This window comes from Gossypium raimondii, chromosome 8 (genome assembly GCF_025698545.1).
Source record: "Gossypium raimondii isolate GPD5lz chromosome 8, ASM2569854v1, whole genome shotgun sequence".
NCBI lineage: Eukaryota > Viridiplantae > Streptophyta > Magnoliopsida > Malvales > Malvaceae > Gossypium > Gossypium raimondii.
The window spans coordinates 39103681-39118855 of NC_068572.1; the positions used below are offsets into that span (position 1 = coordinate 39103681).

At 30.7% G+C, this 15175-nt stretch overlaps 1 protein-coding gene across 1 annotated transcript; it reads right to left on the minus strand.

Annotated features, from left to right (window-relative positions):
- Positions 1–10486: 10486 nt before the first annotated feature.
- LOC105791402 (probable polygalacturonase) lies at positions 10487–12685 on the minus strand. The gene is made up of 6 exons (XM_012619468.2): positions 12565–12685; positions 12069–12407; positions 11765–11885; positions 11499–11673; positions 11344–11414; positions 10487–11225 (listed from the first exon to the last, which is right to left on the minus strand). The coding sequence occupies exons 1-6, from the start codon at positions 12589–12591 to the stop codon at positions 10558–10560; spliced, it is 1401 nt and encodes a 466-aa protein (XP_012474922.1). The 5' UTR covers positions 12592–12685; the 3' UTR covers positions 10487–10557.
- Positions 12686–15175: the final 2490 nt, after the last annotated feature.

Here is a 15175-nt window from a genome sequence, read left to right on the forward strand (position 1 = left end):
CAAAACTTATATATATATATGGACCTTTACAAACCAAAAGCTAAAGACATATACGATTGAGCCAAAAACCAAGTTAACACAACATTGTCCAAGTACAAAATGTACCACAATGGATAAGTATTCAAAACAAATACAAGACACCTATTACATGCCGTATAACCTAAAGATAAACTTGACAAAATCTACCGATAAATCTTTGGATAGCGTGTTCTTCAGGTTGATACGATCGTCTGATTCCACAAAACATTATCTACAAGGAAATAGGAAAAATGACACAATTAAGCTTCTATAAAGCTTAGTAAGTTTAACAGTTAAAATGATAAAACTTAGCATATAAACATAGAAATTACATTATCAAGATTAACAAATAATAAATCATGCCAACCACAATCATTTAGCAGGTGAGTTTATACATGTACATATATGAGTTACATAATATATTCAATCACATGAGATCATTCAATATCAAGTCACGATAATATTGAAAAATCATACAATCCATTATAAAATTTAGTATCAAGTCATTTATCACTGGAAATTTGCCCGATGAATGATATAATAGATACGAGTATGCAGTTAACCATCTGAAACACACCAGAAAACACAAATGAGCCAATTCAACAGAAAACATGCCTTGGCACCAAGTGCCTAGCCCGTAGGCTATCATTCCCCTGAAAACATGCTTGGGCACCAACTACCAAGCCTAAAGGCTTTACATCCGCCTCTGGTAACACACTAGAACCACTGTAAATATAACACGATAGTTCACAACAAATGTTGGATTTTGATATATTCAGTAGACAGTAACAAGTCAATAATCATTATCTCATCACAAGTCAATCCCATACTGCGTGCAATATAACCTATTAGCATGCCAATTGTACTCCACCCTACATTCATCTGGCTCAAAACAGCTCATCGTTTAGCAACGTTCAAAACAATTACTTACTCAATTCAGAACAATTTATAACCAAACAATTATACCAAAGTATTCAACAACCAAATTCACAATCAATAAAACATTCCAAACTATACCAAACCAAACCGAACAAACTTAACAAGGCTAAATTGCAGAGTTAGTGAAAGTTTAAGGACTAATCTGCAACTTTTCTTTTTCCCCGAGTATCTACTTGTTCGTGATCTATAAAATAGTTTATTTCAACTTATTATCCTCAATTTCATATAATATTCAATTTAATGCATATGATTTCCTATTTACTATTTTTCTCACATTGGCCCCAACTTTTACATTTTATTTAGTTCGATTCTTAAGACCAAAATATGATTATTTTCATATTTAAACCTTATACCCATTGAATTTAGTTCATAACCTTCCCAAATCAATCCTCACAAGCTAAAATTTTCACAAGAAAACATGTCATATTTCATTATTTTCAATTAAATCCTAAATTTAAAAATTATACAAAATTACTTTACAAAATAATTCAATTTAACAAACAAGCTTAATATTCTACCATTAAACTTCATAAACACATCGAACTCATCAATGACATCTTCCAAAATATTTAACAATTTCCCAATTTAACCCTCAGGTTAGCTAGATTAAGTTAAAACAATTACAAAACATAAAAATGACTAAAAATGGGACAAAAAAATCACCTACATGCACACCAACTAGCTTGGTCGAACCTTTTTCTTCAGCTAAAATGTTTTCTCCCTTCTTGTTTCATTAGTAGCATGAAGATGATGATAAATTTTGTATTACTTTTAGTTTATGTTTTTTTAATTATTAATTTACTATTTTACCCTTATAATATAACTTAATAACTAACCAAACTTAGTCCATATTTTTCTACTAACTTTCTATATGGTTTATTTACCATTTAAGTCCATCCACTCATATTTCAATAACCATTTAACACATTTAACTATTAGAACTAACTTTTAAAATTTACTTTTAGTCATTTTTACTTAATTAACTATCTAAACATTGAAATTTCTTAACTAAAATTTTAATATAACTCTAATGACCTTGTAAATATTGAATAATTAATATTTACAGACTGACACGTTGAAATTGTGGTACTAAAACCACTATTTCTGATACCATTGATAAATGGGTTGTTACAACTCTCCCCCTTTAGAAAATTTCGTTCTTGAAATTGTTACTTGAGAACAAATTTGGATATTGTGATTTCATCATTTCCTCGAGTTCCTAGGTAGCTTCCTCAATGTTGTGCTGATGCCACAAAACTTTTAATAATGGTACAAGTTTATTTCGAAGTTCTTTTACTTTGCAAGAAAAAATTCTTATCAACTCTTCAAAATACAACATATCCTGCTATAATTAAATCCTATTGGAAGAAATCACATGTGAAGGATCTGACTAATACCACCTCAACCTCGAAACATGAAAAACTTTGAGAATCTTTTCAAGTTCAAGATGGAGAGGCAATCTAAATCAAGTCATGATAATATCTGAAAATCATACAATCCATTATACAATTCAGTATCAAGTCATTTATCACTGAAAATTTGCCCGATGAATGATATAACAGATACGAGTATGCGGTTATCCACTTGAAACACGCCAGAAAGCTCAAACGAGCCAATCCAACCGAAAACACGCCTTGGCACCAAGTGCCTAGCCTGTAGGCTATCATCCCTCCAAAAACACGCCTAGGAACCAACTACCAAGCCCAAAGGCTTTACATCCACCCCGGGTAACATGTAAGAATCACTATAAATATAACACGATAGTTCGCAATAAATGCTGGACTTCGAAATGTTCAGTGGACAGTAACAAGTCGATAATCATTATCTCATCACAAGCCAATCTCATATTACGTGCAATATATATAACCTATTAGCATGCCAATTGTACTCTACTCTACGTTCCTCTGGCTCAAAACATCACATTGTTTAGCAACGTTCAAAACAATTACTTACTCAATTAACAACAATTTATTACCAACCAATTATACCAAAATATTCAATAACCAATTTCACAATCAATATAACATTTCAAACTATACCAAACTAAACCGAATGAAGTTACTAGGGCTAAATTATAGAATTAGTGAAACTTCAGGGACTAATCAGCAACTTTCCCTTTTTCCCGAATATCTACTTGTTCTTGATCTATAAATTAGTTTATTTCAACTTATTAACCTCAATTTCATATTACATTCAATTTTAATGCATATTATTTCCTATTTACTAATTTTTCACATTGGCCCCAACTTTTACATTTTATTCAATTTGATCCTTAAGACCAAAATATGATTATTTTCACAATTAAACCTTATACCCATTGAATTTAGTTCATAACCATCCCAAATCAATCCTTAGAAGCTAAAATTCTCACAAGAAAAACATGTCATATTCAATTATTTTCAATTAAATCCCTAATCTTAAAAATTATACAAAATTACTTTTCAAAATAATTCTATTTAACAACCAAGCTTAATATTCTACCATTAAACTTCATAAACACATCAAACTCATCAATGGAATCTTCCAAAACATTTAACAATTTTACAATTTAACCCTCGGGTTAGTTAGATTAAGCTAAAACTATTACAAAAACATAAAAATTACTAAAAATGAGACCAAAAATCACTTACATGCACATCAACTAGCTTGGCCGAACCTTTTTCTTCAACTCAAATGTTTTCTCCCTTCTTGTTTTGCTGGTAGCGTGAAGATGGTGATAAATTTTGTATTACTTTTAGTTTATGTTTTTCTTAATTATTAATTTACTATTTTACCCTTATAATATAACTTAATAACTAACAAAACTTAGTTCATATTTGTCCACTAAATTTCTATATGATTTATTTACCATTCAAGTCCATCCACTCACATTTCAATAACCATTTAACAAATTTAACTATTAGAACTAACTTTTTTAAACTTTTACTATTTAGTCCTTTTTACTTAATTAACTATCTAAACATTAGAATTTCTTAACCAAAATTTTAATAGAACTATAATGACCTTGTAAATATTAAATAATTAATATTTATGAAATGACACGTCAAAATTGTGGTCTTGAAATCACTATTTCTGATACCACTAAAAAACGGGTTGTTACATCAAGCAAACTGAGTATACTATACTTTTCGCGGTGACTAGTGTATGACATAGACTTAAAGACAATTAAGTCTCCTGTAGCATTCTCACACACTTGGTAGGCTCTTAGTGCCTAACCAAAACTCTGAGGCGTACTCTTCCTTAGGCGTACTCGTTATCGTGTGAATTATTTCTTCACTTGAAGATACCCTATAATTAAATCCTTACGTACCACCAACGGGCGAATACTTTAACACCAATATGTTCCAATACTTTGACTCGCCATCAGGCCAACAAGGTGACGGATTATGCTACCACAACGCGCCAAACAGTTTATATACATATTTTACTCATCTTTTTGTATTCCCCAATTTTGGGGTGTGACATATCTCAATTTAACCTCGTACACCCATACACGAGTGTAATGCTAAACCACACGTCCTCTGGCTTATCATACGCGATGGGAATAGCCATCACTTGCCTAGCACCATACGATACCAAAAACCCTTCGACCAATTCGACATTCCAACGATCACCCTTAGCAATTACGAGATCTTTAACCCACAACACTTTCACCCCTTGTATAGGCTTGAAATCAACAAAAAAAAATTCACCTCGTGAGTAGGCTTGATCAAGGGTTGGGCTGATGCAAAATTTTAGGCTCGTTTTCTAGGTTTGGGATAGCTTGGCCTGCTCGTATTAATTTTTTTAGATTACTTTTTTATATAAAAATAAATTTTAAAAATATAATACATCAAATACACTAAAAACATTAAAATAAATGTTTCCTAACAATTTAAAATACATTAAAAAAATTTTTATACTTAAATAACACTAAAATAGTTGTAACTTAGCAAGAAAATGCCTCTAAAATAGTAGAAAATTAACAATAAAACAAGAGTTATACAATATCTAAATAATAATAAAATAGTAGCAATATAATAGCGAAATGGTAGCAAAACAACAGTGAAACAACAACAAAACAATAGTGAAACAGCTGATTCGAGCCGGGCCTGAGCAAAAAAATTTACCTAAAGCCCAACCCGTTTAGAGAACGAGCATTATTTTTTGTCCAAACTCATTTTTCGGGCCTATATTTTTTCCCAAATCCTCCACTTTTCGGGCGGATGGCTCGATCCATAATCAGGTCTACTTGTGAGGAATCCAAGGGTCCTTGAAAACTCATATATGGTGGCCTGACTCAAGTCTCAAATGAACCCCTTGTAATAATAAATTCTTAGTAGCATTGACACTGTTCCAAATAAATGAAGGGTTACTACCTTCTACAAATTCAAGAAACCTACAATCTGGGAAGTATTTAGCACAAAGAAGAGAGTTAATATTAGACAGGAAGTGTGACCCTTACTTACCAAGCATAGATAAAATAAAGCAGTAAAGGTTTCAAAAACGGATACCTCTTCGAAACACAACCTTTCCCAAGAGGCTTACCAAATTTATAATATCTGCAGAACTTGAGCCCCACCAAAATGAATTCATCATAAGTTTTAACTCCTCACACAATCCAATGGGAATCATTAATATGCTCATGTAGTAGACAGGAATAACCTGAGCCACGATCTTAAGAACTTCCTTTCCTGGACGTGATAAGAGTTCATTCTTTTAGTTAGACATTCGTTTACTAACCCACTCCTTGATAAGACTAAAAATCTATTTCTTATTTCTTCCAATCGACAATGGTAGTCCCAGATAAGAACATTGAGAAATTGAGGTCTCTAGCCCAGAATGGAATAAGCAATTTTCTTATCCACCAAATTCATGTTGGAACTGAACATGACACCCGACTTTTGATAATTAACAATCTGCCTCAACCCTTGTTCATAATTGTGAAGAATTTATCGCATAACCTGACATCCCTTTGAAGTGGTCTGAAAAAAGAAAACATTGTCCTCGACAAATAAAAAATGGGATATCAAAGGACCCTTTAGAGACTGAAATCCCATGTAGATCACTCAAGCCTCTCCCTGCTGGAATAGAAAACTTTGTTAAAAATTAGTGCATCTTACTGGATTTTTTAATTTACTTGTTTTCTTTATCAAATAAGTTGGTTCCTATTTTATAGGGATATGATCAGATTATGTTTTGTTAGTTGAGGTTTTAGTGAGCTATTAGTTGCAAGTTTTTTAGCTTTAACGTTACATGTAGTTAACCTATTTATATGTCATTTTATCTAATGTAATTTTGCGTTTTTCAGTAATCAAAACGTCTTCAATAGTTTGAGCTTTTCTTGTTATTATTTCTTTCATTACCTCTGTCATTCCCTTTTGTTTTAAACCTAGTCCCTCAATACAAAGAATAAACAAATAAGGTGATAGAGGATCACCTTGCTAGAGACCCCGTTTAGGCATAATTGGCCCAACCTCATGATCGTTGAACAAAATAGAATATCAAACAAAGGTAACACAAAACACTATCCATGACACCCATCTCTCAACAAGACCCGACTTTTGCTGCACAAACCATAAAAAATTCCAGTCCACCTTATCATATGCCTTGCTACAATGAATTTTCATCGCGACCTCACCCACCCTTCCTTGACTCTTATTCTTCGTATGGTGAATTATTTCAAAAGCCATCATCACATTGTCAGTTATAAGTTTCACAAGAACGAAAACGAAAGCAGATTGTATCAGAGATATGATCTTTGCTAATATAACCTTTAAGTGATTAACAAAGACTTTGGCCTTGATTTTGTACAAAACATTACACAACACAATAGGTTAAAATTCTTAAACACGAGTTGGCATATCCTTCTTTAGAATGAGAGTAATTAGAGTATCATTGAGAGAGATCAAGAGTTCACCTTGCTCAATCCAGGCACAACACTGCATAAAGATATCATCATCCATAATTGACCAATAATGTTGATGAAAAGTTGGATTCATATCGTCCGGGCGCAAGACCTTATCAAGGTGCATACTAAAAACTACCTTGCAGAACTCATCAATAGTAAAAGGAGCCAACAAATATTCATTATCAATTGAGTCAACATTAGTGTTCATATTTGCAAAACAACCTAAGTGTCCATCATAGTCCAAAAAAAATCCCATAATGTTACCCAAGTTCTTGGCCAGTCCTTTAGACGCATATCTGAGCGAAAGGTCGTGAACTTGTACCTGTAAATCGGCATAAGAAAAATCCACCTGCTCCAGATTCTCACCTTCGCTAGCTGGTGGACTAAAAGAATGTAATTGCTAAATGACCATGGTCCTCCCAATACCATCTTCCTCATATCTATAATGTGGATAAACTAGATTAGAAATCGCCTAGAGTCACCCATTGGTCGAATATTTGCACCCTGCAGTGGCGTCCATAAAGAGAGAAGTGTTCACTCTATCACCGAAAAATTAATAAAATATGTAACAGTTTATTTTCTAGTGGTTTCAGAACTCCATTCCCGACGGTCGAGTCCTTAAATATTATTATTTAATATTTACAAGTTTAATTTAGTAATTTTTTTATTTTTGGTTTAGAAATTTTGTTAATTGGATAATTTATTAAGATACAAGTGTAACGACCTTTAAGTAAGAGGTGTCGAAAATGAGGTATCGTGACTTCATTTCCATAAACCGACACTGTAAATTTTTTATTAAATATTTACGAGTTTTTATATAGGTGAATTGAATTTTGTGTATGTAACTTTGCTTAACTAGTGACTAATTAAGGTATAAAGACTAAATGGTAAAAATGATAAAAATAATTGTTATAATTTTTAATTATTAAAGGGCTTAAATAACAATTAAATCATAATTTAAATGACAATTAGGCCATATTATAATATAATGGACGGTTATAGGCTATGTTTATCTTATAATAATGCCAAAATACTTATTAAAACATTTTTATATGTTAATGAATTAAAGAAAAAGAGCCATCATCTTTTATTATTGTCTTCCCCACCGAATTTTCAAACAAATACCCAAGAATTCATTTTCTTTGAATCTTCAAGTTCGGTCAACTTCTCATCCATGCATGGTAAGCCATTTGAAGTCGATTTCTCACAAAATTTTATGTTTTTTAAATCGTGGTAGCTTGATTTAACTAATTCGTATGTTATTTTTTAAAATTGTTAAAGTCTTCAAAATTTTCCATTGATGATTTCTTGAAACTTTTGGTGCCAAATTATTAGATTTTAAGCTTAGAAATGAAAATGATAAATTTGTGAAGTGAATTTGTTAGTTTTGTTAAAAAGGACTAAGTTGTAAAAGTTGTAAGTAGTGGTGTAAAATGTTGATAAAAATAGATAGTAGAGAGTCTATAATAGATGTATTTGAAATCATTTTGTAAAGCAAAGCTCAAATGTGTAAGTTATAGCTATTTTGGTTTATATACATGCTTAATTATAGTGATTTTGACATCTAAAAGATTAAATCGTAAAGTACAAATTCCATAGTAATTATGAATTGTTACGAGGTAATATCTAAATTGTTACATGCTTGTAATGCGAAAGTAAGTATGTTGATAATATTTTGAATTGTTTACAAAATGATTCAAAAGGTGGAATTTTGACTGAACTGAAAAGAAATGTTAATATCTATTTAAAGTAATGCCCGTGTGAATATAGTAAAGAATAGGATATAGTTGGCATGCCAATAGGGTTAGTTGCGTGTTTGTATGTGTTTGCATCTATTTGCACTTCGATGCCTTTAGTGTGGTGTAGTTACCCGAGTATACGAATTTGTTTATTAGAGTTGATTGGGCTAAATAGTAAATTATTAATAAAACGCAAAATGTTAGTTTTAATTTATATATAACAAAAACACAAATTAAGTGATAATAACTCTAGCACTAATAATAAAATAAATATAACTAAAAAAGGTGTTAATCATTAAAAAAGAATAATTCAAAAAAAAAAGTGTGATTCTTTCTTCTTCTTTTTCCTTTGAAATTTTGAGTTTCTACAAATAAAATAAAAAATAAAAAAGAGTACACAAAATAAGCATTGAAGATCTTCAAAATAAGATACGAATTGATAAGAAAACCTAAAATCTTTAAATTTAGCAAATTGGCAAGGGAACATGATTTTGAAGTAAAAAGAAGAAAATAATTTGTGCAGGGCCACCTTTAATCAGCTTGTGATTAGAAACAACGATACTCTTATGATTCCCTCTCACACCCTAGATAACTTGTACCTAGAGACATGAATAATAGAGAAATAAACTAGGTGAATTGCTCAATCATGAAAATAAATAAACAACGTGAATCTCTCAACCTTGAAAAGAAAAGTTTATTAATATACTTGGACCCTACGAAACTTCTAGTAGAACTCATAGAAACATCAATAAGACCTGAAAGCAATGCACTCCAAAAATAAACAAGAGAAGAATCACTCAGTTTTCAAAGAAACTTAGTTTATGCAAAGTAAAAACTTTATTTGATATTGTCCAATATGATTGATGATATTGACACTTATATGATAAAATTTAAAATAAATATAAACTTTTAGGAAAATAATATAAAATTCATCTATAGGCAAAACTTTATTTAATGAATAAACAAGTAATTAAAACTCTTAAAACTAATTAATATCTGATTTTACAAGTTTTATATAATCAAATATCTAATTAAATGAAAAATAAATATTTAATATCTTAAATAAACTTTTATGTAAAATAAAGCTCTACAACTTAGGTCGAACATCTATTGGTGGCTAAAGAGACTTTCAAAGCTTCCAACTTAAAAAACTCATATTGAACTCGTATAAAATTTTTACTTGTGCGGTTTTCGTAAACTTGACGATAACTTGAACTCCCAAACTTGAAATGATATGTTTCAAAGTATGTTGCAAAGTTAAACCCTTTGATCCATAATAAGACAACTCAATCCAAAAATGCTTAAATCCAATCCAAAAATGCGACGTAAGTTAGTTGATATTCCAAACTTAGTAATTTAATTTAAATATTTTCTCACTATCCGCTCATGTATAGCTCTTTAACTCAAATGAGTTTGTCTTTCTTGGGTTTTAACAATTTAATCTATTAGTCTTTGTACTCTACATAAGTTGTGTTTTTAGTTCATATACTTTAATTTGATCAATTTTAGTTTCTTTACTTTTCAATTTTTAAAATTTTAGTCTTGACCTAAAGAGTAATGATTAAATTTATTTGGTTAAATTCACTATTAGACTTGTACTATGCATAAAATTATAGATTTAGTTCATGTTTTCTAATTAATTCATTCTTAGTTTTTATACTTTTTAAATTTCAAAATTTGTCTCGTAAACAATAATCATTAAAACTTGTTTTTTAGTGATATGGAGAAATAGCAAGATTAAAAGAATTACTCATATGATAATATGCTTGACATATTCGATTTTAAAAATAATAAAACTTAAGAATTAAAATTGGGGAAATTAAATTATGTGAACTATATTTACAGCTTAAGCATAGTATAATATAACCTATATATTTCTATTATATATAGATTGTAGATATTATTTCATACAGGGAAGAAACGATATCTTTACTTCATTTTGTCAAATTCTATAAAAAAGCACATTTACATTTAAAATTTTACAATTGGGAAGTCGTCCTCAGGGAAATTACAGGTATTTTGGGATCCTAGATCCTTAAGCAGATTGCAGGGCTTAGGAGTAACATCACTTGAAACCCCAGCAATTTCAGTGCAATTCCATTGAATCTTCTTTGGCTTTTTTGTTAGTTCAATGGTGGCATTGGATATACAGATTCCAGTAAATGGATGTCCTGGAATTCCTTCCAATCTAGCTGCCATTGTCACATTCTCTGCAACAACATCTCGGAAATTGATATTCTGGATAACCGGAATTGCATTAGGATCATAGTCATTATCTGGATGAGATCCATAATTCCCTGCCATCCAAAACACCATTTTCATTGTTTTCATTGTCATCCTTCTCACATATATGTCTTTGACATAGTTTCCTCTTCCCACAGCAGTCTTGATCCGAACCGCTGACTCCGAATTGATGCCTGTGATGTCTTCCGCCCTAACATCCTCGATCCCACCAGACATCTCGCTACCGAGTGCAATCACTGCACTGAATGGAGAAATGCAGGTGAGCCGTCTGATCAATAGCTGCTTCGTTGGCATACCGAACTTGATACCGTACTCATCCCAACCACTCTTAACGGCTATACAATCATCTCCGGAGACAATGTAGCAGTCTTCAATCCGGGTATTCGTGCAAGAATCTGAAGGAAAAACAAGCAGCAAAACAAACCCTTTTAGCATCGATGATGTTGTAAACATGCTGGCAGGTAAAAGTTTGTGAGGAATTTGTTTAGCCAGATTCATCATCCTCTTTCCCACCTGGATTGATCCCATCAGTGTTTGGAGAAGTTACCGGTGCGAGGATTGTAATTCCTTGAACTACAACATTGCTGCATTTTCATCACAAGCAATCTTAGAACATGATACATGTTGAGGAGAACATTAAACTACCAAAATGAGAGAGGGGCAAAAACCTGCTGTAAACAGGATGAACATTCCAGGATGGGGAGTTCATCAATGTGAGATTAGAGATTTGAACTCCTTGGGAGTACATTATCTCAATAAGGTAAGGCCTGGTGTATTTCAGCTCTCCCTTGTGGAATTTGTCCCACCAGGTAGCACCCTGACCGTCAAATGTGCCATTGTCCCCTGAAATATGTTGGGAATCCATGTTGTTATTACTTCATGAACCTATGATATTGTTTCGAGGAATCTCATTGTTGATTACATTTCTTGGTACCTGTTATCACGACATCCGTAAGGTTGGTTCCAAAAATAAGGCTGATATACCTTCCACCATCTGCATCCCTTCCTCGACCGTAAGACGGTAGAGGGTTAATAACAGCCCATTCACTCTCATCCTAACAATTTTTAGACACCAGAAACTGTAAGCATGCTTGGCAGTGGAATCTCCTTCACTTTCTCATAAAGCGATAACAATTTTCCTTTCATGTTAGTTTATAAGACAAGAACAAGAACGGTATCGGTTAAAAAAATCACAAAGATAATCAAATATATAATGTTTTCCAATAAGAGTTTCTAACCTGTGAGGCAAGAATAGTAGCATCCTTATGGAGATACAGAGTGAAATGGCTGGTAAGATTAAAACTACCAGTCAGCCATTTTCCTGGAGGAACAAAGAGTAAAGATCCACCATATGACGCATACAGGCTCAGGTTATCAATGGCAGCCTGAAAAGCCTTTGTATTTGATGTTACCCCATCACCAACGCCTCCAAAGTCTGTCAACGAGGCACTGTACTTTCTGCTGCAACCTGCAGCCGAGTCGTCGAATGAGTCTAAAACTCTCACCTTACGACTTGCAACACCATTTGTATTAATCAAAACCATAACCATCCCAAGTAATACTATGTTACCAAAAGCCTGCAAATTAAGCAAATGATAAGAAAAAGGGCAATGAAAACAAGACATAGTTATCAAACAAACACATTAAAAGTTGTTAAAATTGGACAGAACTTTATGCAGATGATGATGGTATTTTCAATAACGCAAAACTGGAGTGGAAGAGTTGTTCGGTTACCTGCTTTCTTCCTGGAGTTGTCCACATCTCAATTAACCCAAAAGACAAATGTTGGTTTTCTTTTTCTTTTTTATTTGGCGTTGAGGCCGGCGTACAAGTGAGTTTAAATAGAGATTGAGCTTCAAAAAGGGATTAGTTTGTGAGAGAGGTTAACTAAAGAAACGTCAAATTACAATTCAATCCCCTAAGTAGTTTGGTAAGTTGCCCTCTGCTCCTTTAACAAATTTGACTTTTTTTGCTTGAAGGTACATGGAGTAATTCACACAGTTCTCATTGTAAAATTCAAGTAAGTTTTTAACGTAATGATTTCGTTTCCTTTATCCATGAATGTCTCTTTTTTTTGGTAGGTAAGCTTGAGCAACCAGGGTCTTTTGACCAAATAATTTTCCTTGCATAAAACATAATATGTCTATGTATTTGCTTGTAATGTATTTCTGACTAAGGAGTCATTGAAAATTGACATTTGTTATTTATTTATTTTTGGTAAAAGAAAATTACGCTTGGATTTAGAATAAAATATGCTCATTTAATATGATTTCAATAATGCCCACTTAGATACTTTTAGAAAAAGCCACTTAGATCTCCACATGTTTGAAAAAATCTTATAAACCTTTTTCAGATATATTTATTAAGCAGATTGTTAATAAAAATAATTTTATCTCTGCCATTATTTATTTGTGTAATATTGTATTTTGTTTATTCCTTTATCTATTTTTAATTATTTACCTATGTATTTTTGTATTTAGTTTACTCATTTATCTATTTTAATTACAAAATAATGAAAGTTTAATTAAATATTAAAGTGTTATAATATTAAATATATTCAAATACTTCCATAAAATTTATAATTACTTTAATTAAAATTAAATCTTTTAAATTTATGTTTAATTTAGTTACATTTTATGAATTCATTAATTTATTTTATGTAAAATTAATTAATTATCATTATTTAAAAATTATGATAAAATTGTTTCTTAAAATATAAAAGATTCATCTCCAAATTAATACTATAATTAAATTAAATTTTAAATATGTAACATAATTTCGCTTAAAATTATTAAAAAGAAATAAAAATTAAAAGAGAAGACAAAATAAAATATAATCATTAATAATGATTGATTAAAATATACTTATAACGAAGCTTTAGTTTAATAGCAATGTTAAATGTTTTAGGGAACTTTAAGATCTCAGATTCAAGTGACACACTGCATAAATCACGCCACGTATGAGTTTTCAGTCTATATTTATTCTAGTTTATATCCCACCATATATGGTCTTTGTATAAATTTATTTTAGTATAAATCTAGATCTATTTTGTTATTAACTTGATCGTGCTTTATAATAAGTAATTCTAGTTATCATTATTTGGATGTATTCTTTGTAATTTTATAGTGACTAGAGGTGTTCATGAGCCGGGCTCAACTAAAATCTTAGGCCTGTTTGTTAGGCTCGGGCCCGACCCAACCCAAAAAATAGGCCTAAAATCTTTCCCAAGCCCGGCTTGGATAAAATCTAAAATCAAGTATGATTTCACCCAGTGATAAATTTTTATATTATTTTTAAATATATATAATACATCAAAAATACTAAAAATATTAAAATAAATATTTCCCAACAAATTAAAAATAAAATTTTAAAAATATGTATACTTAAATAACACTAAGATAGATGCAACTTAACAAACAAATGCCTCTAAAATAATAACAAAATTAATAATAAAACAAGTATTATACAATATTCAGACAATAACAATAAAATAGTAGTAATATAATAGTGAAATGGTAGAAAATAGGTAGAAAACAATAAGAAAATAACACTAAAACAACAAAAAATAACATATTTTTTGTCCTTTTGTGAATTCGGGCCGGATCTCAGGCAAAAATTACCTTACCCGAGGCCCGACTCGTTTAATTTTGACTATACATATAACATCAACAAAATATATACATTTATTAATTGAAAATTATATTATGTTTAAACATATAATTACATTAGAATACAATACAGATTATAATTTAATTTAATAATAATTAAGATATTTTTATAATTGATTATAAAAATTGAAGGGAAAAATTAATGAAATAATATTTAACTAATAAAGGGTAAAATTATCCTTTTATTTAAAATTTATTAAATAAATAAACTTTAGGAGGGTTAGTGAATTTTCATTAAACTTAATCGGGTTAAGTGGGTAATTTTAAAACCATAGAAGGGTAAGTAGGTATTAAAATTGAATCCATTTATTTTTTGCATTAAATTCAAGTACAATTATTTGAATCAAAATTAAATAATTATCCAACGGATACTGAAATTTGCTATATCCATATTTAGTAAGTTTAAACATATTTTTAACTAAAAATTCAAAAAGTAAAACTAATAATGAATTAAGATATCTGAATCAATTATCCACAAAACTAAAGTGGATTTGGATAACGATTATCTAAGCTTGCATCAATTATTTGCAAGAGTACATGAGATTCAAATAATGGATATCAATATTCGGATTCGCTTTGAATTTCTTGTGGATAGTTTAAAAAACTTCTAACTGCACTTTATTCCAACTATGATAATCTGATTATTGGTGAAACTGAAAAACTTGGTTAACAATCGT

What these genes read in the sequence shown, in the direction of transcription:
- LOC105791402 (XM_012619468.2), bottom strand. Translation starts at nt 12,591, where the DNA reads ATGTGGACAACTCCAGGAAGAAAGCAG. An exon ending in CAACTCCAGGAAGAAAGCAG is followed by an intron (nt 12,408 to 12,564) that starts GTAACCGAACAA and finishes CTTAATTTGCAG; the next exon opens with GCTTTTGGTAACATAGTATT. An exon ending in CTACTATTCTTGCCTCACAG is followed by an intron (nt 11,886 to 12,068) that starts GTTAGAAACTCT and finishes AAAAATTGTTAG; the next exon opens with GATGAGAGTGAATGGGCTGT.